The sequence below is a fragment of the Numida meleagris genome, chromosome 5 (assembly GCF_002078875.1).
Source record: "Numida meleagris isolate 19003 breed g44 Domestic line chromosome 5, NumMel1.0, whole genome shotgun sequence".
NCBI lineage: Eukaryota > Metazoa > Chordata > Aves > Galliformes > Numididae > Numida > Numida meleagris.
In genome coordinates this window covers 67,401,361-67,427,408 of record NC_034413.1, presented here as the reverse complement: position 1 = coordinate 67,427,408, position 26,048 = coordinate 67,401,361, and the positions used below count along the sequence as shown (strand labels likewise).

The following is a 26,048-nucleotide window of genomic DNA, read 5'->3' as shown; positions in this document are numbered from 1 at the left end:
GTATTAACATGTACTCAGGACTAGATGTAAATGTCAGAGAGAAAAAAGATCTAATGAACTCTTTATTGGTGAAATACAGTATTGCAGCTGTCTGGAATTTCAAATGATTTGTATCCAGCTCCAAAGCAAAATAACTACAGAAGTTTACTTACAGTGTGAGCTCTCATTCAGCATTTCTAAAGTCTTCTTCTAGGGTGGATAGATGCCATTTGTTTTGCTAGAAGTTGCAGCCACTTCACGTTATTGAAGTTTTGTGGATGTTCTTTACATTAACAAAGTGTCCAGGGGAAAAAAAAAAGTGAAAGAAAAAAAAAATTGGTGCAACTGCAAAAGTATTTTTCTGTCTAGAAAATTATACTGCCATAAGTTTTCTTTTTTCCCTGATGTCTTCTCTGCCATAATAACGGCTTCAGGATTTAAATCCTTTGCTGCTATTGTGACTTCAAAGCCTTAAAACTGCAATTGAATGAAGTAGTTCATCTGTCATTATTCAAATATGAAGCAATTATGATGAAATAAAGATAGAACTCCATTGAGAAATGCCCCAATCAATTCTCACTTATATTTAACTAGAAGCATAAAATGATGCTTAGCAGAGTAAGTTTAGGTAATAAAAACTTGGGATATAAAGAAGTATAAATTGCTGATCTATAACTTACTCATTTCTGAATAAGCTTTCTAAACATATTTCACAAATATGGTCAAAAGTTTAAGCTTATGATGCAAAACTGTCTCTCAGATGGTCATAAAGACTGACTAGATTTTCAGAAACGTATTTTCATCAGTTCACATGCCCAGAGGTTCAGATTGGAATCTACTGAGAATTTAAAGGTCTCTGCGCAGGTCAGCTCAGTCTGAAATAAGTCAGACTGTGACATGTTGATTGGATCTGGAAATAAAAGTGGGTTTCACAAGTGAATATATAAAATAACATCCCTACCTTGGCCATCTCTTCATCTTATCGCTGCCAACTCTTCGGTATCTGCACATTTCGTAAACCCCTCTTGCCATTTAGTACAAGAGGGCTCATTTAACTTTTATGCACACAACTGGGATTCCCTCTTACTTTCGAAAGCAACTGGGAACACAACAGTAACTTAGCTTAAAAATTTTATTTTGTTTCACTATCTTCCATCCTTCTTTTTTTTCTAGGACTTAACAGATAACAGAGCCAAGTTAGGGGTTTGGTTTCTTTTTCTCCCTTTCTTTCTCCTTGTGTCTTTGTCTAATCCACCTTCTTGCTTAATACTCTGTGGATAAAGTGAAAACAAGGTGGACTTAGCAGTAGTCAAACAAGGATTCCCAATATCTTACATCTTCATCTCTTCATATGGTCCCTTCTCATTCTCAACCGCACAACAAACCTCAGATGAAATAAATGCACAGCATACCTTTTTCTTCACTTGGAGTGTATTGTTCTTTTGGGAAACAAATCCATCCTTTTCTGCTTTGTCTTCTCCCTGGTTTTACATTGGCAAAAAAGGGGGTGGAGAGGAGGGAAAGGCACCAATGGACCCTATAGAATTTTCCCCTATTTTTTAAAATTTAATTAATTTAAGAGATTTGGACAGTATTAAATTGCGGTATATTGAGAAAGATCACATACAACCAGGGATCACATATTTACATTTATCTTAATTTTATAGGCATTTACTCATCTTACCTGAGCGTCAATTTTCTGTATCTACAGACACTCATGTTGTAGTTTAATCTGAGAAATGTAAATGTAATTCCTTCAAACAACCCAAGAACTCAATATTACCACAATTAGAAAACAGTAGTACTTAATACTGAATTTTAAATTAGAGAAGTAACTACCAGGAAGCATTTGGGGCATATACAATTAATTATTTCACACATAATTATTCCCGATATTACTGTAACTGTGATAACTTAAAGCATTTGAAAAAGCAGACTGTAATATTCTTTTTTTTTTTTTTTTTTGTACAGAAGCTCTTTCACTTGATATTCTCACACTAAATAATATGTAAAATACTGACACCTAATGTTAACTTTCAGTATTATTCATTTTGCAAAACTTTTACAAGCACTCAGGAAAGAACGTGTAAACGTAATGCTCATGTTGTAATTTTGTTTCAGTCCCCTCAACTCACGCAAATAATTTTAAAAATTTATAGATGATGTGTAAAAAGCAAGGAATCTGATGTTTATCTTCACTGCTTTCTGTTTCTCTTCACTGTCCATCGGTAAAAGAGAAAGTAACTCAGAAAACTGACTTCTTAAGTCATCCTTCAAACGAAACACAAGTGCTTATAAATAAAGTCAATACCTGTAGCTGTAGGCTGAAGTGTTGCTAAAAGGCAAAATAATAGCAGCCACTTATTAATAACCAATTACATTTCAAGAACTGAGCTGTACACATTCAGGAAGTACTCTACCTAACTTACAAGATTCACTTTCCACAATCAGTGGTACAAGAAATTGCTTTTATAGATAGCGAATTTAATGCAGATACCAAACTGCTCTGCAAGGCCAAAACCTCAAAATTCACCATTTTTCTCTCTGTAAATTCCAATAAAGCTTTTACTAATTTGATGCCTAGATGCTATTTGGAAGTGCTTTTTCTTCTGCACAGCCTAAGTCCAGCTGAAATCAAAATAAGGTACATTATAGCATGACTCAGTGTGATATCTGGATTTCTATTAAACTTGCTTAACTTTACAGTGAAGACTTAAGTGAGCATGAGCCAGCAGCACACGTGCTTTGAAGGTACTGGCAGTGAAATAAACCACCTTTCACTGCTACGGACCATCACAGTTTTATACTTGGTGCTTTTCTCATTAACTTTATGGAAAATTGTCCTTTTCTAAGATCATTTCATCAACAGTTGCAAGTAGCTGCGCTGCAGATGTACATATAAAAATAAAACCCCAGGCACTGAAACTCAGATACTTGGTCTGCAATACAATGGCACAGCCTTGGCTGACTTCGGAAAAGATGACGTCAATGCAATCAAAACCTCTTGAGTGAGCCAGAGCTTCCCAAGTGCTACTCTTTAGAACAACATTCATGCAAAAGAAGCTCTTCTTACTTCTCACAGGTGCTAACAATACCAGAAAATTCATTATTTGCTGTTCTTTCAGCTTTCCTTTTCACATAGCAGATGATGAAAAAGGTATTATTGGGCAGATATTTTAAAACTACCCTTCTTCAGATACGTTTACATGTAGGCATCCACTGTAAAGGTTTCCCCTTTGCAGGAGCCCCAGCATGCACTGGGAAACTCAAAAATGCAAGAAGTTCAAACAGCAAAAATACCCTTGAGCCAAAGTGGTTTGGAGCAGTCCTCACTTCTTCCCCCAAATCTTTTCTCACTCTTAAAGTGGAACAAGAAGTACTACCAACAGTAATTCCCAAGTGTTTCCAAGCAATAACCATCAGAGAGAACAGCTTCTAGGTTAACTGATTCTTGAAGGAAAAGGTGCATACAGAATAGCTACAGACTTAGGAACTCAGTTGCCATTCGGGTCAAGGTGTTATTTATTTCTTAAAACATCTCTGAGTAAAGTATTAGTGAAATATAAAAAGGTTTTCTTCACTGCTCTTAGCTGCCTAGTGCAAATCTCTGTAAATATTTGGGCCACACTGGGAGTAAACAATGAGGTATTTCACTGCTGCTGAAACAATCCAGATTTAATTTGGCCTGATCCAAAACAAGCCTTGTTAAAACCTCAGTAAGTGCTCCTGCAGCCCTTCGCAGTAGGTTATATGTACGTAAAATCCTTCTCAGCTTTTTCAAGCCTATCAACTCCAAAATGACTACCTGGAAAGATAAAGATGCATTGTTTTAGGGAACTATATCATGGAAAAGAAGGTATCCATAATGCAATTTAATTATTCAATTAAATCATTAATTAATGATTTCTGGTTTGGGTCATTTGAAAAAGTCAGTATGTAGCAGCTAACAAATTTTAAACAACTGATTGTTTAACTTTTCTAGTAAACCACGTATTTTAAATAGGATTGATAAATTAAAAATGTAAATTGGACTGTATCTTTTAACTGTTAGTGATTCGTCTATTACTTTCCACTTTTTGTTATGCATTGTTTTTATAATAAAGGGTTTTTTTCATTTCTATTCTAGTTGATAACAATTCTTTCCTGCTTCTCAAAGTCAATGTAATAAAAATACATAAAATGTTTATGAAAAGCCCCATTAAAATACACAAAGCGTACTAATTCATGAAGTCAAAGTCAAAGCAAAGTGGAAATATGAGCTTTAATAAAATTAGGTCTGTTGTAAATAACTATTCAACCACAGTCATTTTTTTGCAAATTGCATGGGATATAGCTGCTCTTACTCAAAGCAAGGAATCGCTTAGCGGGATAAATGAATCTTAGCCAGAAGTAGATTAAAAGATACAGCGGAGCCATCAATAAGAACCAGATAACGCAGTACTGCTTTCTGTTTGTTTTGAAGAAGTAATTGCAGATCCCAAGATTTCAATAAATCTGTGCACATCCTGGAAAGAATTGTAGAGAGGAACTGGGGCAACGCGAAGAGCATTTGGTTCTCGCATGTCACACTGCAAAATAGAAAGGGAACGCTTAGTAAATTCAGGCCACTTCGTATTTATTTTATCAGACCCTATTTTTAAGAGTTGCACCAAGGAAGAAGGGTATCTGTGCAGATGTAAGTAAAAATTTAGGAACATCAAAGAAACTATTCTGAGGAGCGTTACCGTGAGGAGCAGAGCAAGAAGAGTGGTGTGTGGCCAGTAAGAAAGGATTCAAGGCTTGGGACAGCAGTGCCGTTAGGGGCTTTAATTTGCTATGCAGCCCTGTAATTTATGCTGAGGTCTGCCCTGCACCTACAGTAACCCATGGTTGAGGAAGCGTATCGGTGACAAAAAAGCCTCCACGAAGGAGAAACATCCCTGCCAGTAAGATGGACTGTCTTGAACTAAAGATACAAGTAATGTCACAGGGCTTACAGTAATTTTCTTTCCCTCTCTGTGAATTTAAACACTTGGCTGAATAGAATAATCTCTCATATTTGAGGCATATAACTGCATCGCGAAGACAAGCCAACAGCATAAGGCCCTGTGCCCTCTTAAAAGCTGCAGTTCCTGGAATTCCCTGGCAGCACCAAAACAGCAGCATATTTTGCCTATAGAGTTGCCCTTTGGGAACACGAGTTACCAGCAGAAATAAAACCCATATATCATTTATATGGCATTACGCTATCAGCCTCGCCTCACAGTACGTCTAAGTCACGAAATGTGCAGCCTTACATTTAGCTTTGTTTCTTTGTGAGCAGTGCTGACTAGTAACAATGCTGTTACATGGCACCACTGGCCAATAGATTCCTATCTGGACCACCAGCTTTAATTCTGTAGTGCCTACACCATCGTGCACCACTAAAGCCACTCACCAAAGAGCTGGGAATTAACCAACAGAGAAAGGACAGCCTACAGACTATTAGATGATTTACAAAATAACACTGCTTGTCTGATCATTTGCACAACTAAAGACTGAAGTTGTTGTGTAAGCACTTCTCATTATTCCAAGACATTTTTGGCCTTACAGAAGATTACTCAGGAGTAAAAGACAAATGATTATTTTGATACGCACAAAAAGCAATGAACGAGAAGTTGAAATTTGATTTACTCACAGCTACTCCTCTCTTCTCCAGCTCCTCAAACACAGACTTAATTGGAAGAGAAAAAGTTAATGTGAGTTGGCATCCCCTCTCTTCAATCTGAGGTGGTGTGATGATTTTTACAAAGGGCTTCTCTGGATTTGTTTTATCCTCACTGTAGTGATGTTTTATCAGGTATTCCAAGTAACCAGTAAGCAGAATAGATTTTCTTCTCAATGCTTTCATTGTAGTTTGACCAAAAACCTATAATGATTTTAAATCATTAGAAAGGTAATGCATTGCTACAGAAAATAGAAAGAAACTAAAGATGATTAAAGCCATTTCTAAACTTAATAATGACTTATATAATTATTATTTTTTTTTCTTTTAACTTGATTACTGAAGTCTGCTATTTTCACTTTGCCAGGTTTCAGATTTCTCCACACATACTATCTTTGAACTGAGGTGTTAATATCAGGTAGATATTATAGGTACACGTGGTAAGATTAGGCTCTTGGAAACACAGCATAGCATTGCTACTTTTAGATAATTAAAAATTTCTGCCTCTTATTAAAGATTTCTCCACACATGAATGAATTCACACGTAAATGAATTTACACATGTACACAAAACCAGTTTTCTAAGACAGCATCCATTCGTAAATCTGAAGATACACAACAAGGCTGCATAAAGCAAAATCATACAGAAAATGGTACTATGCCTCAAGTAATAAAAAGGCCAAGGCAAACATTATAACTAATCTACAAACTCTTATTTTCAAAAACACAAAATTTGCTTAATTATATTCTGTCCTGAGTAGAAAGCCTTCCAAGGTTCTGCCTCTTGTAATCCACATAAAGAAACAGTATTTGTTTGACTGGTTTAATAGCACTGTGCTCTTATACAGCTGTAAGAACTCATGGGCTCCAACAAACAAAAATCTGTATCAGAACATCATGAAACATGGAAAAATGATTGCTTAAAAATGGCAGTCCTGCTTTGTCACGCATACAAGCACAAACGACTTGGCACAACAGCTTGGAAGGCCATGCAGCTCCTGCTCCTCTCCTGCTGGTGCACAGGGAAAAGCTCAGCTACAGGGAACAGTAGAAAATGCAACTCCTGCCTTGCACAGATCTTCCCTTCTTCCCATACAAGTAGCTGCTGGGGGAAAGTGGCAAAATATAGGCATCAAAGTAGACAGTTGTCTATCTAGGTCACATTGAGGCTCTTGGCTGCTATATAGCTGCTTGGACAATCATGTCTCCATGGGCTGCAGCTGCAAAAACAGAGGCAAGGTGAGGTCTTGCACAAAAAGTCCACCATCTTCACTCTCAGAAAATCATTGCTCCAGACTGAAGGAGTCACACTTTGAAGATTGGTATATACATTACCTTACATACACCCCAAAGAGCATATAAAGAGGTAGCTGAGAAGTCCCACCACAGATACAACAAAGCCTGGTTTCCAGCAGCATCTGGAAATTTTGTAGAATATCCCAGGTACTACTCCACCCTGCAACCACTAAAGGCTGCACAAAACTACATTTTCCTTCTGTGTTCCCAACTATTAAAATATGGCTGCTGTAAGACAGGCTTTGCAGGCACGGAAATCAATGTGGCAGGGACCAGAGTCACCAGCAGCCACTATACACACAGGTCAACAGAAATCCAGAGGTGCTTTCTTCACCACACAGGCGGGCAGAGCATACCCACAGCCATTTAGCACATCACTGGAGGTAAAAACGAAGACCTGTCTCCTATTCCTCTGTGCTTTGCGGCAGGATGAGGGATGGATGCAAAAATCTGTCCGCTCAGGCTTTGTGCACGGAATGTCTGGTCTCCTGGGTGACATTTTCAAAAAAAGATCTTTTAAATGGGGCTGTAGAGTGCTCTCCTTTTTTCCATAAAAGGGAGCAGCAACTGCCATAACAGTCACTTTAAGCATTATTGAGGAATAACAGGCGTTCACACTTGCATTTTCATTGTTTCCATTGGAAACTCTGCCTTCTGCTTAATGTGTCCCAGTGAAGGTGGCATGCAATTTCACTAGCCATCTCTTGCCAGACATGAAAACTATTTTGTTTCCCACTGTATTAGAGCAATTAGCACTGGGAAATCCTGGCTGTGCCAAAAGGTAATACAGGCACAGAAAGGGGAGGCGATGGAAACTGCTCAGCCCTCATTGTTTGAGGCTCCCCGCAGTGGGCTAAATGACATCAACCCGCACAAACTGGAGCACTGACAATCTGGGTCATAGCAGAATAGCTTTCAGCTTATCTCGAAGGTCACATAAAGCTTAAAATATATTGGATGTTTAAGGACTAACAAAATAAATTGTCGTGGAGAACAAGAAGCATTGCTGTGCCCTTTGCAGTCCTTCAGCATTACATGTAAGCAGGAAAGAGCACAACTGGCAATTTTCTGACTTTGTTTGTTTAAATTACTGTTTTTTCAGTCAATAAGGAAGAAGGATGTACAGTATACAGACATTGCTCTTTCTATCAGCATCAGCTTTGCCGTTACACTAATGTTAATGGAAGGCTGGCAGAAATAAGTTTCTGTTGTTAGGCTTGTGGCAAAACCTTGTTAACCAAGGCTGGCTTGAAAAGCAGCTTGGGAAAAATTTAATACAGGGAAATCAGTATAAAACCATCCTCTTCATCTCCAAATATCTAAAGTCCCGCATGTCAGGAGTGAACCACCCATAAATGGAACCATGCTATGCATGGAGCTCTGCTCCTTTTGCCACCAGAAAACTAATGAAGAGATGAAAGTAAAAGTCTAGATCCAGAGCACATTGATGAATTGTCCTTTTAGGAAGCATTAACAGACAGTTTCTGTCTTTTCTGTTTGTGATAGAAAGGATTACAGTGGATGACAAAATCATAGAGCCATTGGTTCAATGGAACATCCAGCTGCCCCATCTATTTTTTCCTAAAAAGCTAAGCCTGTTTTGCACAGGGAAATATATATAGAAACAACACTTGATATAGTCTTTTGGGTTCACGCGATTCTCTCCTAAGAAAATTTCTATTGGTGTCCTTCACATGAATTGCATAGAGGCAAATTCTAAATGTCTGCATTGGAAAAGCTGCCCTTTGTATTGACTCCCTGAAAGCCCAGTGGTCAGACCTGTGCAGAAGCTGAACAAGCAAGCCATATGCATCCCAAATCTGACAGCAAAGTCTGTGGGAATAGCGAAGGGACAAGTATGATTTGTAAAGGCCTCAGTCTTTCAGGGTTGGGTAATTTTTGGTTGGTTGTTTTCTCCCCGCTCGGCTTTTTAGCTTTTCTGCTTTCTTTTTTAAGAGAGAGACAGCAATAAAATCCATAACGTTATTTAACATTTTACATTCTTAAATTCAGGCTCAAAATAAAGCAGTTACTTACCTCTAAACTAGCTTGGAGAGAACAGACCAGTAAAATTGGAGGATTTGATAACCGAAATCCATTAATTCCTTTACATAGTTGTAATTCTGGAAAACGAATAATTTATATTAGTGTTTTTGATTTCTTCCTTTTAATGGATCGGACCTTATCTTGAAGTCCATCCTCATGCAATAGCATATTTCACTAACGTGGCCTGTAGGAATCGCTCATTAAAAGGAAATAGTAATCTATTCATAGCTAATACTTTTAACTTTGAGAGAAGCCCAATTTTATCCAGCAGAAGACCTCATTAGTAGCTTCATGGGAGCTAAAGAACTGCAATTAATTCGTTTAAATGGTGTGTGTTAAAACCACCTTTACACTTGAATCTCTTTTACCACTGGCATAAACCAGAGAAATTCCAAGTCAGCAGAGGCACGCTCGTGCAAAGCTGCGGTGCACGGTCAGGGAATCACCTCCCTTGACTTTATTAAACTGACGAGACACGTGGGAGACTGCATTTGCAGCTAAGTGTAGCTTCAGGCCACGTACAGAAGTTGCATAGACTTTAGGCTGTGAAATTTCACAAAATCTATTTAATAAAGCCATAAAGCTTCGCTGTAAGTTCTGTGTCATCATTTATATTTCATGCTCCAGCACCAGAGGATGCTGCAGAGGAAATGCTCTTCACGCACAGTAGACTGGCTAATTTTATAATGATTATTGCCCAACTTCTGCCTCTCAACTGTCCATGGAAACGGATAAGCAACATTCTTCTTCTAACAATATTTCAAGGTAATTTGGGTCTCCTGCTGGCTTTCCATAGTGCCACTCTTACATTTGGTCAAAAAATAAAGACCAGACTGAGGCTATTAGTGAGGTGCTCACCAGCCAAAGTCACATCAATAGGGGCTGCCACAGAAAATTAAAAGTATATTAAAAACACAACACATTATCAAACCAAAAGAGCTCCTTTCTCCTCCTGATCTCTCAGGATACCCTCTCTGCCATGATTTTAAATGGAGCCAAAGAGTCTAGCTGTCAGATTTAGAAAAAAACCTCCTAATTTCATCGTGCTTTGGGACAATTAATATTGAACTTATTTCAGAGCAGGTTTTGTTTTGTCTTATATTCCCTCCATCGTTAGTGGAAAAGATTAAAAGATGTTGAAAAATTAAAGCAATTTCAAAACCTATGTCAGGCTGCTTTACTATTTCCCATTAATTCCAGTGGAATTAATCCTAAAGATATTATCCATGTGAATGGTAACAAATTCTCACTCAGAGCCTTATAAGTTTAATGCACTGAGATGATTCAAGACTTTCATCCATAATATACGCCTGTATCTCATCACCAAAATCTCTGAAAATGGGTAGTCAGACCCACATGTCCAAATTTATTCAATTTATGTTATTGACTCCACAGTATTATATATTTGGGATAAGTCTAGCTGAATACCTTTAATGTAAGCAAGAAAACACAAAGGTCTATCCTTCCTACTCAAACTTACGTAAAAACGATGCTGTTTGTGATAAATACATCAGATCAGGTAAAATTGAAAGTGTAAAAGTACATACTGTTTTCCATGAGGAATCGTGTTTTGAAGTCATGACCCCACCAGCCGATTAACCTAAAATTTTATAAAGTAGATGAGTAGCAATCTTGCTATAATATCTTTTAACTTATGTTTCAAGCTTAAGAAACATATACATTTCTAATGGACTGTAGTTTTAGAAATGGCATTAAAAAGCAATAAATTCTATAAATAGGTAGCACTAAATACTTAATTTTACTGTTTAGAAATTTCTCTTTGACAACTAATGATAAAATGTGCCACATCTTTCAAATTAACTATTGATTTCCAAGAATAACCATTTTGTTGGAATTCAAAATGAGAAATAGAACAGAAATATTTCCTCTGTTTTGTTCCAAAGCATTTAACTTAACGCCCCTAAACTTTATTGAACACTGAAAGCTAAAAGGTGGCATAAAATCTGACTTGGTTTCACCAAGCAAAGGAATTAGTGATGGGCAGCATACAGCCAACAGGGCCTTGCTAGAAAGACTGTGCTGGCATTGGCTTTTCCTTATTAAGAGGTAACTACATGAGTTCTGTAGTAAGCTTCTCTTCTGAATCCTTCTTATTACTGAGAAAAGATGCTTTAAAAAAACCAAATCAATTTAATCCAAAAATCAGTTATTTAGACCATCTCCAGGAGAAAATAAAAAGAAGAATGATTAGTTTGAATAAAATTTAGCCAAGCTTTTAAATTAAGTTGACATTAGATTATTAATATTTTTAAATTTGTTGAGAAATATGCTCAAGGACATTGCTATAAACAACTTGCTGAAGCAGCTAAAGGCACTGGACCACCTGGTGTCCAGGGCACTTCAGTCTATACTGTGGGCAAAACAAAGGACTGCTGCCCCCATGTCTTCTAGGTTGCATGCTTCTTGACTGGAAACATCGGTGACTAACAATGTCAATGTTAATTGAAATATCCCAAGCATCAGTGCTATTACAGTATTAGAAATTCCCTACTACAGATGCCTTCAGAGAGAGACAGACACCATTTCTTCTGAGGTTTTAGCTTTGGTTGATTTCTTCCATGCAAGGTGGAAGAGCTGTTAGAAATGAAGCCTGGCAACTGTTCAAAAATTCTAATAGAAAAAAAAAAAAAACTATAAGTAAAACCACATGGGAGGTCAGCCTTTCTAGAAGCAAACAATAACAAAGAACCAGCCTCTCTGAAGCAGGAACACTTCTTTGCAGCATGCTAAGCGTTTATTTCTACAGAATGAAGACCACATTTGAGTAAGACTTGTTATATGAATACTACATAGTGTAAAATAAAGTACTTCGTATTTCTGTATAACAACATAGGTTTTATGTTTACTTCTATGAAAGGCTCTGAGCTGCATCCAAACATGATGTATACAGAAAAAGCATGGATTATTTTTTTTTTATTGTTGTGTGATGTTTTTACTATTCTAAGGCCCATGAAAATCAATAGTGCAATATACATTCATTTCAGACGAGATATTATATTGCCAAAATGAATATACTCAATATAAAATATACTGCTGCTTCTGCCCAAGTGCCTCATTTAGTGATGCTTTGAATCATAAAAGATACTCCAACTACTTAATATGCACTGTATATCTATAGGACATTTCACTGTAGACCCTGAATACTGGATGTTACTACAACATACTAGTAACGTCAATAACACACACTACATGAATTCCAAAAGTTTTAAATAGCAGAAGAAAATGGAAGATACATTTGGACTATTACTTTCAAGCGAGGAAAAATAAAGTACAATGTTTCATGTGGACCACATCCTACAGTTAAAGAAAAACATCAACCAGACTTCTGCCCCAATAAAACTCAATGGAAAGCACTCCGGTTGTATTCGGAAAGCTCAGAACTTGCTAACTCTGAAGCTGGCTTAAAATCACACCTCTGCTGCAGCACCATGTTTGCAGCTTGGAAACTAAAATTTCAGAACTTTTCCAAAATGACAGAATGAAGGATTTTTTTGAAGACAGTTTTAGTTGTCTTGCCCTTTCCTACCATAGCTTTGATGATTTTTATTTTCTTGAAAAAAAAAAAAAATTGGCTGTTCTAGATCTTCAAAGGTGTCACTACAGGATGTGCACTTTGAAGCAGCTCTGGTCTTATACTATCATTAATCTAGTAGTCCATATGGATGTCATATTATTTGACATTTAAGTTGACAGGCTTCAAAGTGAGGACTCTAACAAAATCTTTATAGATTAGCAATTTGCTGTTTACAATTTCCTGTGAAAAAATTTGAAATAAGGGTTGCCACGGCTATGCCAAATTTCAACCTGTTATGATGGGAAATAGCTAAGGTGTTAAACCCCACACATAAGGCTTTGTAAATGCTCGCTAAAAATAATAGGCAATAAAACAGCACATTAAGATGCTGCAGTAAAATCTCTTGTTAAAGAGTTGTTACTCTGCATGCAAAACGAGTATTTTGAAATGCAGTCACCATTTTGATTGTTCTAGCTTCAAAAACAGACACCAAGATCCAAATTGATTTTGAATTCCAAATCACACTCTTTACAAAACATGTAATGTAGAAGGTTCTTGAACCCTTCTAAGATGCTCTTGTACTTAAAAACACCTTAGACTTTTATGTAATTGAACTTGAGAGTTAAAGCTGTGTCCAGTTTTGGGTGGACTGGATGAGCTGTGCATTTTCCATGGGGTGTGTATGTTTATATAAACCCACTTCCATAAGAAAACAACATTTAAAATAACATGTTGTTCTCTTTTATCCCGCAAACAAAACCCATGTCTTTGTAGAATGAAAGCACTGAGACTTCCCCCAGAAAATTCTGCAGTTCTCCACCCTGTGCACAGAAGTCATTTTTAAACAAGCAACATGCAATTTAAAGCAAACAGTTACTTAGTGCCACTTCATGCAAGAAGTCGGCATATCGTGAATGCTGCTGACAGATTTTCCAAATTATTCACTTTACCCCAGAACATTCTCTTATTTTTCAAATCAACGAACACAGACTTGCTGGGTTAGGAAATGACTCCAGAAAGGAACAGTACCCTCTCATTTACTTCTACTCCCTTTAAGCGCATTTACACCAAGGAACAATCTCCTCAATAAGCATTTTTATTTAGCTCATTTCCTTCCTTCATATCTGTATGCATTAGACTGAAGCACTAGTTGTTCATAACTTGAGCCACCTCATTTGTAGTTACATTAATGATGTAGGAGCGTGGGATATAATGACCATGATGTATGTGCAGCGTAGACATCAAAGATCATCCAGTCAAAAAACACAGGAAATATACAAAAATATTCCTTTGACCTTTGTGTCGAAGTTACAGATGATCATGCTACCCATTTATAATTTACAGCCTGAAGCAGCACAGCTCTCATTTCCCTTCTCAGCAAGAAGAAAAATAAACTCTTGAGTAGTGATAGAGAAAAACAGGGAAATACTATTAATGCATTTTGACTTGCGCAATCCAGGGCAGTGCACTGGAAGCATCCTTTCATTACATCGTGTGAGAAATCATTTTAAGTCCATGAGAAAGCACATTAAAGAGCTGCAATGGGAATGTGGTGTGAAATTAGTAGTACGTTACATCACATTTGCTGGCTTCACCATGCATGGATTTCTTCACTCCGTAATCAGGTCATAATGCTATCTAGAAATTTTACACACATTACTTCCACAGTGTCTACGTTAGGAGCATATACCAGCAAACCACGCTCTGTTTATGGAACTGTGGATTAAGCTAAATCATAAACAGGCAGTTTTGGGACAGACTGTGCATGCAAAGGAGTGGATCTAGCTACTGGGCTGCTACTGAGCTTTTCATTTACTGCTCTTTTTATTTTATAAAGTCTTCTGGGTGTTGACAGGGATTTGAATTTTTGTGCCAGTGTTCTACCTATCAGTACAAATCAGCATCAATGAGTTCATATGATACCTTCTCCTGCTCTCATCTTCAGATGCAAAGTTCACAAAGAACACAGAACTGAAGCAGACATGCTATGTCTGCAAAGACAACTTCCCTAAGGAAAAGGAGTGCAAAGGCCAACAATAACCACCAAGCTCAGCCAACTGCAGTCCCACACACCCATAACCATGGGCAGGCTGAAGAACACATCCCTACCACATCCACTCCATGTGCTCGTGGTTTGAAAGAACATAGAAGCACACTATGGTGTGATACACAAAGAATGGAGGTCAATCATGTCTCCTATATTTTTCCATTAGCAGGGAATGTGTTAAGTAAATAACTCATAAAGCCTCAGGAGCTAGATTGAAAAAGAAAATAAAAAGCATAGAGGCTGGGACCAGTCTGAAGCTGGGAACAAATTGCATGTGGCCTCAGCCACAGTGACATGACCATGTTTGATCATCATCTCCTACTACGTAGGAAAAGGTCATGAATTGACACACCACTAATGTCAGCTCTGTCCAGCACTCGTGCTTCAGAAAGTGCATTAAAAAAAATTGAAGAAAATGACAGCCAAATCCCAAAGACCTAAAGTATTCCTTAACGTGCCATTTATCTATAAACAAATCTCTAACTTGACTATTTAGTTCCAGATTGTGAGGTATATTCCACTACAGAGTGCAGTAAGGACAGAAGGAGCAGCCAGGAGTCAGGTCCTGAGCAGGAGCATCTCCTGCAGCTTTCAGACTAATGTAAATCCCAGAATTTGAGCTTGCATAAACGAACTTGTACCACCTCACAAAGCCATACTACTATGCAACCACTGTTGGAAAACTGGGAGCAGGTAGGAAAACAAAAGGAGTAAGGCACCATCCATGCTCCCACCCTCCCAAACCACACACCAACAGGGTACGACACTGACCCTGCTGCCTGCCACAGGGGTGATGTTGAGGCACATGGAAATGGATGACATGAAAACATAAATTTAGCCAGCCTGGACGTAAGCTTGCTTCCCACCACCTCTGAGCTCAATAGCTGGGGCACAGTCTTTGCATTCTACTCTGCGTTAGTTTTACTGCAGTTTTTAATGGGAATTCTTTTTAAATTTCAATTTCATATTGTATTAATTTTATTGCAAGGGGAGGAGCATGATTGCACTTCTTTGGATTCAATGCCAAAATTTAGAGTAAATAGCATCGGGAATCAGCTCCCCCAAAGAAAGCAAGCAGAAAAGGCACTCATTGCTTTACATAGCATATTTTTGGCTCACTGACTGAATTTGAGGAGTTCCAATTTTCTTTACTATCACAGACTTGCCTGATCACGAATGAGTCACTTTTTCATTCCATGCCTCAAGCCCTCAGCTCTAGAAATACTGCTCAGTACTGCCCTAACTCTCTGGTGAGTGGTGAGAATATATTCGTTAACATGTTTTCACTTGCTTAGTAATGAGGATCGTGTAAGGATGGAGAAATAGATTTCCTTGGAGTATTTTATACCGGATTTTTTTTAAATACAGATGGGATGAGGGGAGTTGGAGGCAATGGCCGATTCCACTCTTTTTGTCCTCCTCTCAGCCTTTTCCCAAATTATCCTCTCAGGCTCTAGAGTTGTTTCCAGTCTCAGGTTTCTGTTGAGTTCAGAATTTAATGTTTTCTTGATCCATGCCATTTAACTAGCATTTATACTAAGAAAGAAAAAAAAAATGTGTATTTCCATTGCTTCTTTCTACATGGGATTTTACAGCTGTTCTGAAACAAAACTGAAACTCACATGGCAGGACAATGTCTTTCAACACTTGTGCCACCTGAAATGAGGGCTTGCTAAATGAACTCCCATTTACTAAGCCTGCCCCAATCTTCCCAATTGCATGCCCTGAAAACTGCAATCCACAGCAAGCTCTTGCTTTGTCCCAAATCTCCCCTGCTGACAGCTTGCTGGAAGGGAGTAAAATACTTGCATTTCTTGTGGAGTTGAGGGGTCTGTTTAATCAAATTGAAGAATAATTGTGAAGTAACACCCAGTTCCATCATAAAGATGCAGAATTCAAAGATTTTAACCCTCCTGTTCACGTGCAAATCTTCATATGCTGTGAAGCTGTCAGTTATGGAGTGTTTTTCATAATCTTAGAGTCACAGAAGCATAGAATGGCTTGGGTTGGAAGGGACCCCAAAGACATCAAGTTCCAACCTCCTGCCACAGGCAGGGCCATCAACCTCCAGATCTGGTACCAGACCAGGCTGCCCAGGGCCCCATCCAACCTTGAACACCTCCAAGGATGAGGCATCCACAGCCTCTCTGGGCAGCCTGTTCCAGCACCTCACCGCTCTCTCTGTGAAGAACTTCCCCCTGACATCCATAATGAACATACTGAGGTGAGGATTTCCATGGGGAGTTAGCAAGTAGTTGGTCTCCGGTAGTATTTGGAAAACTTAACTCTCACTGTCTCTATCAGAAAACTTTGGCAGGATTGCCAAAGCTATATTAAAGGACCCTCCTCCCCAAACCCACCTTATATCTGTTTAGTTATCTCTTGTCCCAAATCATAAGAAGGGACTTTTTTCATTATTCTCTTCCATGCAGTGGCTATAGTTAATTTTAAGCAGGATCTGTTGTTAGAATTCATGAAGCTTTTGAAGCACAGGTAATTATTAGCCTCAGACTTCTGTATTTTCAGACTCCCAGACACTGTGATGCTTTTCTTATCCTTTTCAATTCATTACCTAATTATTAAGCACATGCAACTTGTGAGCAATGCCATATGTTATTAACAGACCAGTTTCTTAGAGCTCAGTAGAAAAAAAACCAACTCCTTATGAAAAGTTGTTACTGTGGAAGTAGTAACTTTTCATATTTAATATCAGTGAGGCTTTACTTTGGCAAAGAACCAAAGTAACATGATTGTATTAGAGGCCAATAGTGTGTTATTTCTCTTCTATTAAGCAGCGTGCATTTTTAGTACCAGCGAAAAAAGACTACTTTGTCTTGGTTTTTTAAAAAAAAGAAAAAAGGACAAATTCACTTTCTGCCTCGCATCAAATTTTTTAGACCATTATCATGAAAAACCAGTTTCATAATGTACATAATGACATTATTAAGAATATAGCTGCAATAGCTGAAATGACAAAATCCTCCAAGCTTTCCCTCCATCCTTCTTTCCCCAAAAGTAACCGGGCAGCTCTCAGCCCCAGTGCTCTCAAGGGTGGAGAATTCAATGCAGCTGTTGCCACAATTAGAGGGACTCTTGGGTGAAAAACCGAGGCTGTTCAGTCAATCAAGCACAAGGTGATTTACAGCCAGTAGGTATTTGAAGACAGAGGGTGCACACACTCCTCTTGCATTGATTTTTTCCTTGTTAGTCTTTTAGGCTCGACACAAGTGGGAATACACCAATTTCAACACGTCCCTCCATATTACCCCTCCAGGTTAGAAGGAAAGGAGATTGAGCTCACTTCTGCAGACAAAGTGCAGAGAAAGGGGAATGGCTGCCCTGCCCTGAGCGCAATCAGGGCCCGGAGGACTGGCAGCTCTGCACCAAGCCTTGTGATGAGTGCTGATAACTTCATTTGCCATCATCAGGCAAAAGGAAAGCATGATCAAGCAGCAGACAAAATTGTGAGCTAAACTAAATCTTGGGAGAAGTTCTTACAAAAAAACCAACCCCAAAAACAACTCCTCTAAGGCTAATGAAGTCAAATTAAAAACTGTTAAATCAGCTTATGAATAACTATTAACACAAAGTGCTCATATATCACTCGCACTAGAGAAATATCAGATCTGTGAAAAGGGGAAATACAGCCAACAGTACGTTAACACACTTAGTAGAGGGGAAAAAAAAATCAAATATTCTCCCTAGCACCAGAAATTAAAAATCAAGCAGAGAGCCAACTAACTCACAGATACATTAATAAAGTTCTCAGTGATTTTTATAAAGTATTGAATAGTTCCCAATTATATTATGGTGGTAGAAAAAGCATATTACATTCTTTCAGATTTCAGTAAATTTTTCTAGGCTGTTTCAAATAAATTAAATTAAACAAGAAGCAGAAGCAACATTCCCTCCAAGACATACTTCTAACTGCAAATCTGACTTAAAGGAGACTTGGATGGTTTTGATTATTATGATGCATTTACTATACAGTCTCCTCAATCCCTTGAATGAATCTTTGAGGGGATAATATCTAGATAGATCTCTAAATAATAAATGTACCTGACTGAACTATTATATGAAAATTTAAAGATCTGGGAAGATATTCTTCCTTGAGTCTTTGTTGTTTTTGAATATAGTAATCACAATATTAATGCAAGACCTTTATCATACTGGAATCCTTATTAGCTAAAATGCAAGAGTTATCACCTCTGCTCTTTGCCTGAATCAAAAAGCAATCCACATTTGATGAGAGTTTTTGTTTTAAATGTATGTCAGAGATTGGAATTAATTGAATTCAAAGTTTTAAGCATTAGAAGAGTTGCAACTGAATCTAGTAGTTGCATTACAAAACATTTACTGTCACTAAATGGCACTGAAGGACTCAAATTGATGTTCTTGAGCTGGAGTCTAAGGCAAGAAATTAAGAAGCTCCCAGATTGGATTCAAACTTGGAAGAAGGAAGGGAACAAGAGAAGAATATATGGTGTCCCTCCCAGCATCTCATTTCTCTTCAGGCATTGGAGCAAGCACAGGTATCTGCATGGAGTCACAGCCCATCCTGAACCTGCTGAGTTATTTCCATATGTGCTGTGCGGTAGGCAGTAAGCTTGCCAGCAAGCACTAAAAACACCCCCAACAGCAAACAAGAGATAGAGATTGTGATGCCAGAATTTACCATCACCGAAGAGCTGTGAAAATAAATAGTATGTGTAAGAGGTATGATGGTTGAACGCAAGTGGGCAAAACTAATCTCCTTGCTCAATAGAAACGTAAGGAGATTAGCAAAGAGGAAAGGAAAGCAGTCTGTGGACAGGGGGCAGGCAAAAGAATTGATCTAGCTTTCCTATGGAATCAGTGAGGATAGAAATAACTTACGCAAGGGAGGTCAAAGAAACACATTCTTCAAGAGGCATAAATGAATAAAAACGTAACAATAATAATATCAAAGATGTAAGGGCTACTGCTGGTATGTTCAGTTTAGAGTAATTTTGTGAGGCATACGTGGTCTTGAAGTATGAACAGTGGGGTAGAAATAGAAACAATTCCTCACTGTGAGGTAATAAGCTAATACATTCGTAGCAAATCTCAAAGGGCACATGTAGAGTATAGCTTTAAACTAGAATCACTGGATTAAAGCTTCCAAGCAAGTACACAAAGCAGTAATCTGTGGTAGAAAAAGCGAAAAAAGATCAAATAATGAAACTAAGTCAACATCTAGTGAACAGTCCCAAATGCAAGATTGCACTAGTTCCAGCATATTTCTGCACAGAGGTAAAAGAGCTCTTAGTGTAAATGACAGATATTCCTGATGTTTTTATTGAAAATAAGCTTTTTCCTCCCTAAGAAAGGTGGATACAGAAACGTAAAGAGTAAAAGAAGCATAAGAGAGGAGGTAATATCTCTGTGACTTAAGGCATGCAAAGGAGGTTTCCTTCCATTTTGTTGTATAGCACCAACATGAGTGCTGTCTCTCTAGAAGCTCATTCAGCAGGAAGGAAACCAGCTGATTGCCTTTCCTTACTGGTAGAATCAAGGCACAGCTGAGAAGAGCATTCGGAACTACCCGTCTCAAAGAGGAGAATGGAGGCACAAAGAGCAAGCAGCTAACAACACATCTTTTGAAGAAGGAAAAAGAAATCACAGCAGCCATAGACTCCGAGGAGAGCCCCAGGATCTCTTCCTTGCTAGTTAATGGGGATGCAAGAGATGCCCTTAGGCTACATTCACCTTTCCACCAGCCTAAGCCTGTTGGGTTCCTTTCATGTGTTCAAGCAGTTGTGTCTTACACCAGCTGATGAAAAAAGCTTCAGGCTTCAGATGGGAAATTGCCCCTGAGAGAAACGTAGGCACCTCCCCTCTCACTTCCAAGGGTAGAGGTGGGATGGGGCTGTGGCAGAGCAGAACAAGTGGTTTGCGTCCTGCCAGCATGGACCAGAAGGAGAGATTGAAAATAAATTGGAATTGGCTTTGATCTATCATGTACACTGGTGTTGGGGAATGAATAACAACGAACTAGAAGAGTTTGACCAATATCAGGAAAAAGAATGCTGTGAGAAGAATGCTTGAAAAGACATTTCTTCACATTGCTGGAATTTTGGACAAATGGAAAAGCAAGTGATCAGGCCAAGTTTTAAATACACATAAAATCTCCAAATCTGCCTGTAAGATATCTGTAGATGTCTGCAGCCAAAGCCACCAATGCTATAAATACCGCTTGCAAGAAGACATGAGTCAGAGAGGCTAAGTGCTTTTGTTTGCCTGTTTATCTCTGCTTATTTCAGTGTTTTGATGCCTATAGTCAAAAGCAGATATCAGTTCAGCACCATGCTTTTTAAAGCTCCTGTATTTGAGAAATAAAAATGGAACCACGTCTCTGATTTTCCAAAGATTAAGAATTCAAAACTTTTAGTATAAGTCTGTGCATCGTGGGAGGACACAAAGGGAATGATAACAGTTACTTTCATACACACTCTAGCTGCACTATAGGGGATGCAGACTTGATATACAGCAACTTTACTTGTATATAATCCCTTGAATTTACAAGGAGACACATAGGCCCTCTCTCACAGACCTTAAAACTTAACCAAGGCTGTGATGACAACACATAAGGAAACGCCTTCAGGGAGGAGAGAATGGGAAGATTATTTATAATGAGAAAAGAAGCAGGACTGCTCGAAGATGAAGCTTAATTACAAGGGAGGATTTGAAGGAAGACAGAAAATGCTTGACAAAGAACAAGGAGAAAATCATGGCGGTGACATAAAAGGATGTGTGGAGCTGAAAAGATGAAAGTGGGAATAGTTGATGTGAATGCACATTAACCTCTCTTTTCTGTCCCAAAGACTTATTCCAAAGTTAAAAAGTACTACTGGATATTTGCCATTCAGTGGGTGAATATGAGAACACACCCCTGCAGGCCCATCATGGGTCTAGATTGGCCTAATAAATCACTTGTCCCAAGACAATGCAATTAAGCCTAATTAGCCGATGCCTTTCTTCCTAAACAGTCTTTTCCCAAGGGAGGTATTAACTTTTGGTTTCTAAATTAGCTCAAGGATCTAAATTGCTCTCATCTCCTTGGCAAAGAAACAGTTCGTTTCTACCTCAATACAGAACACTTCATGTACTCCGGGGACACGTGTTGCTCTCCACGAAGACATTGCCTATACATCACTCCACAATTTGAGTGCACTGGGACCATGACAGGCTCTTCTGCACACAGCAGCACGCACACTATTATCTGTGACCCTTGACTTTCCATCAAACTGTGTTCAGTGCAGTGTCCTGGAAGTCTCAGCACTGCTTCTGCAGATCAACTTGGCCAGGGTGCTCTACTCAATTAAAATTTTCAGTTATGTCAAGATACTCAGATCTGATAGACTCCAAGGGCCAGCAACAACTGGAACATCAGTCCACTGTTCCCAGAAACATTTTAACCAACTTCACTTCTTTCTGCTACTGTAGATGTAAAGCAACCTTCCCAACAGTTCTGCTATTATCCCTCACTCCTGACAGTAATCACGTCACTCCAAAGCTATAAAGCTCTCAATGCCAAAGGAGCTTCAGCTACTTCATTTGGGGATTAAGCAGCTCTAATTCTAAAAAGGATAATATGGTATCTCTCAAGAAATCGATAGAATAGAAAGGAAGGAAAACAACTAGATCTACCAACCCTGGAAGGAACTGAGCAACTGCTTTCAAAAATAGAGGAAATAGGAAGAGAGGATCTGGCATGGGAGCAGAGTGGGAACACAGCACCAGGGAGAGGAGGGAAGGGGAGACATCAGGAGCTGACTCAGCTTACATTTATCACATATCACCGTAATAGTTCACCTACCAAAAGGACATGCAGGTCTCTTTATAGAGATAGAGAGAAACCATTTGTGCTCTGGTATTTTCAATTTTCACAAAGCCCAAAAGAAAAGAGGTGTAAGAGAAACAGATGATTTTTCACCACTGCATATTAAGAATTTGTCTGAAGATACCATGCCCTTCTCAAAGGTACAATGAAATGGTTACCTTTGTTTCTTCTTTGACTTTTTTTCTTACCCTATAGCAAAAGCCAACATATGATTTGGACATCAGCTGCTTCCTGCACACGCAACACTTCTTCACATCACTTAAACCTTTTATTTTTAAACTCTACCTGCTGCTAGTCTGTGCTGAAGTGAAGCCTTGATAAATCCTTTTGCTTGAAACACTAGGCTGTGTACAATTTTCATTTAATCCTCTGCCAAGTCTTATCTATTATTCTCCCGACTGCTTTACATACATTTATTTCCCTTTCATCTTTTTAAATTGTGCCTTACTTTTTCTTACAAGAACTTTTTTATTCTCCTATCTCAAGACTCCGCGAGTTTGTCCCCTCCCATCCCTTATGTCAGCTGACAGCAGGGTTAAGCTCACCATGCACTCACAGCTGCTACGAATACCTGAATGCTGCTGTGCCATCTATCCTAGGTGTTCACAAACTTTCACATTTCTGTAAAGAATCATTAAGGTTGGAATAGACCTCCAAGATCATCTAGTCCAACCGCCAACCCACCATGCCCTCTAAGCCACGTCCCTTATGCAGCTAACCTGCATGGCAGATTGTCATTATCCTTCCTTTTATAAAAGAAGAAATTGAGAAGTGAGAAAAAAAGGCTTCTCTGAGCTCAAAATGTGAGTCAAGCTGATTTTCAGTATTAGTCTTTCATCTTAATGCTGTCAGTGTCTTGGAAATCTCCCCTTTGCAACACAACTGCATTCACATGGACGTTTGGTGGCATGGGATCAGCATGCAGCCAATGGTCAATGTGTCAGCAGTGTTTCATAGTTCTGCACAGGTCTACTGCCACGGAGAAATGGCTCTAGCGCAATTAGCCAAGAGTATATTGCTCTGTGATATATGTGATATAGATAGAACAGGTATTAAAAAAAGCCATTCAAGTATTAAAATAGACTTCAAAGGAGCTGAGATCATGAGAGAATAGGGATATATGGGGCCCATATATGTCAGATTGATTAAATTTTACTGCTCTGGGAAGAAAGATAGCGGACTAGTGAAGGACTACCCAAAATATTCAGGTACAGATATTAATTAGGATGGTTACAACATGTAACTTTTAAACCCACGGCCTTGCTATGAGTTAGAGGCCTATACCTAGCTAAGCCCAAGTGCAGGATGGTGTTTGCAGCAACACAGAAGAGAGGGACAAACAAACCTGTGCTGCCCACAGCCTCCACATTCTGACCACCATGGCCCAGGGATCAAACCCAGCTCTTGGGCACAAATGCTTTTCCTCACTGGTGAATTACTGACTTTCAAGAAGGTCTTGGGTTGTTTGGTTTGCAGTTAGACTGCCACAACCTCAGTTTGCAGACTCAAAGCAGAGAACAGTTCTGGAATAGCCCTATCTGCTGTGGGAAGGCTACTAAATTAATACATCTCTCTCTGTATATACACATGAATAAAGAAGAAAGGATTAAAAAAGCAGCAGCAAAGTTTCCATTGTTATCTAGTCCAGGGAGCAGACTCTGGAAGGAGCAAAACCTGTGAGGAACAGCTGGAGGGGAACTCAGTTTCTAAAACTGGGCATAGCTACAACACCAACATCCATTTACTTGCAACGTTCATATTAGCCAAACTCTGGGCATGAGGAGACAAGCACACATACACTTATGGAAATCAAGGAAATTAAAAAAAAAAAATACACCTCTAAATGCCTTTGATGAAAGGCAGTAGCTGGGCTTAGGTGGGTTAAAGTAAAAAAAAAAAACAACAACAACAAAAAAAACTGGATTAAGTTGTTTAATTTCCACTAAGTACCTAAGTCTTTTTTGCCCCAAAGTAATAAAAAAAGGCACTTGGCAAACATTCTGGGTTTGCTTCTCTGAATTATGGTCAGAACATATATTTTTTTATATTAAAACACGATACATAATTCCAATAGATAACTACCTAGTCAATAACTTCCAGAAAATATGAAGGATGAAACAAATTAAATCCATAAAAGTGGGTAAAGCGACTTGTATAATACTGATCATGAGTAAAAAAAAAAATATTTCAGGTAGTTTAAATGACAATGGACTATCAGCCGGAATGGAATTTGATTAGCCCTTATGTGTGGATGTGATAGAAGTAAAGAAACTGTTTAGTGCTTTGGTTTTGATGAAGTTGTCTGGCCACTGGGTGTCATCCTTGATTCAGACGACAGCCAAAGACTTTTTTTAGATTCAACATAAAAACTGCAACTTCCAGAGCAGTTAAATTCCACTCTATTTGATTGTACAACATACAGCAAATTGCTCTGCATTTAAATCAGCTATAAAATTGAATACTTTGACAAAGACAAATTCTCCTTTGTCTCACTGTCTTATTTGGAATCCTGAAATAGCTGGTTGGTGGGAAAAAGAAAAAAAAGCAATGCAACCAGGGTGTATTAGCTACAAACAGTTTGAAGAGTGATTATCAAATCTCAGGAAATATGAAATAACTATGATTAAATAATGCAGAAGGTCTATACAGGAAGCTTGGAATAATACTGTTAATTGAGTCCCAGGTTGAAAAAAAACTGTTTCATACAAGCATTTGTATTTAAGGCATTCAGCATCCAGATCTAATATACAAGTTAATGATTATGTATGAAGAAACAGGTTCAAGAAAAACTAATTTAAGCCCTTCCCTATGCTACCAAGCCAGTGCCCTAGCTGAAGTTCCCATGTTTCATCAAGGAGGAAGAAAGACTCAAAGTTCCTGAGACTTTCATTCTTCCCGTTGCTATTCTGTGATTTCCAGCTGGTCCACTTTTTCCTCTGCTGCCCAGCATCTTCCCTGCTTCCATGTCTTCCTACAGACATGGCTGGAGGGCAGGAGAGCAAACCTGCACCTGCTGACTAATGGTGGAATAACAGACACTTTTCCAGCAGCAGCATCCCGATATTTGGAATACTTTGCCAGCATTCACACGTGAAGATCAAATCAGCTCACGGCAGGTCATATGTCATCCTAATGAGTTTTCTGTTATGGGTGACTGAGAAGAACTTATCAGCGTTATTTTGTTATCTTCTGGGAGTCTAGACAGTCTGAAACCAACACATAGCGCAGCAAAGCTGTTTATTATAATATTATTTCTCTGAAACCTGATTTAGTTTGCCTTCCTCAAGCTAAAATAAAAGCAAGTGCCAGCAATTTCTCCAAGCATTAAAGCCAGAATGTGTTTACATTTGTCAGTGCATTCAATGCAATCCTTCTGTTCTTAATATACATAAAGGACAGACAATGTTTTAAATAACAGGTATTTTTTTTTAATGCAGCTAACCTCAGCTCTGATAGCACAGCTTTTCCTGGATTATAAAGTCTTTGAGAACACAGATCTCTATGTAATGCTTCCTAGCTTTACCAGTGGATATAATTTTAATGAAAACATGCCAGTATTAAAGAGCTATTAGACGCAGAGTTGAAATTGCCTTTGATTTTGT

At 38.5% G+C, this 26,048-nt stretch overlaps 1 protein-coding gene across 5 annotated transcripts in view; it reads right to left on the bottom strand.

Annotated features, from left to right (window-relative positions):
- The window catches only part of KYNU (kynureninase), a 58,316-nt gene continuing 36,193 nt past the window's right edge, over positions 3,926 to 26,048 (bottom strand). For 2 of the 5 annotated variants that reach the window (XM_021400436.1, XM_021400435.1), the window contains exons 11-14: positions 10,551 to 10,603; positions 8,995 to 9,080; positions 5,636 to 5,866; positions 3,926 to 4,547 (exon numbers count right to left, since the gene is read on the bottom strand). In XM_021400436.1, the coding sequence (XP_021256111.1) occupies positions 4,395 to 4,547; positions 5,636 to 5,866; positions 8,995 to 9,080; positions 10,551 to 10,603 (523 nt within the window). In that variant the 3' untranslated portion in view covers positions 3,926 to 4,394. Of the gene's footprint in view, positions 4,548 to 5,635; positions 5,867 to 6,020; positions 7,446 to 8,994; positions 9,081 to 10,550; positions 10,604 to 26,048 lie in introns of those variants that run through there. The other 3 variants (XM_021400434.1, XM_021400437.1, XM_021400438.1) reach the window with 2 other exon arrangements.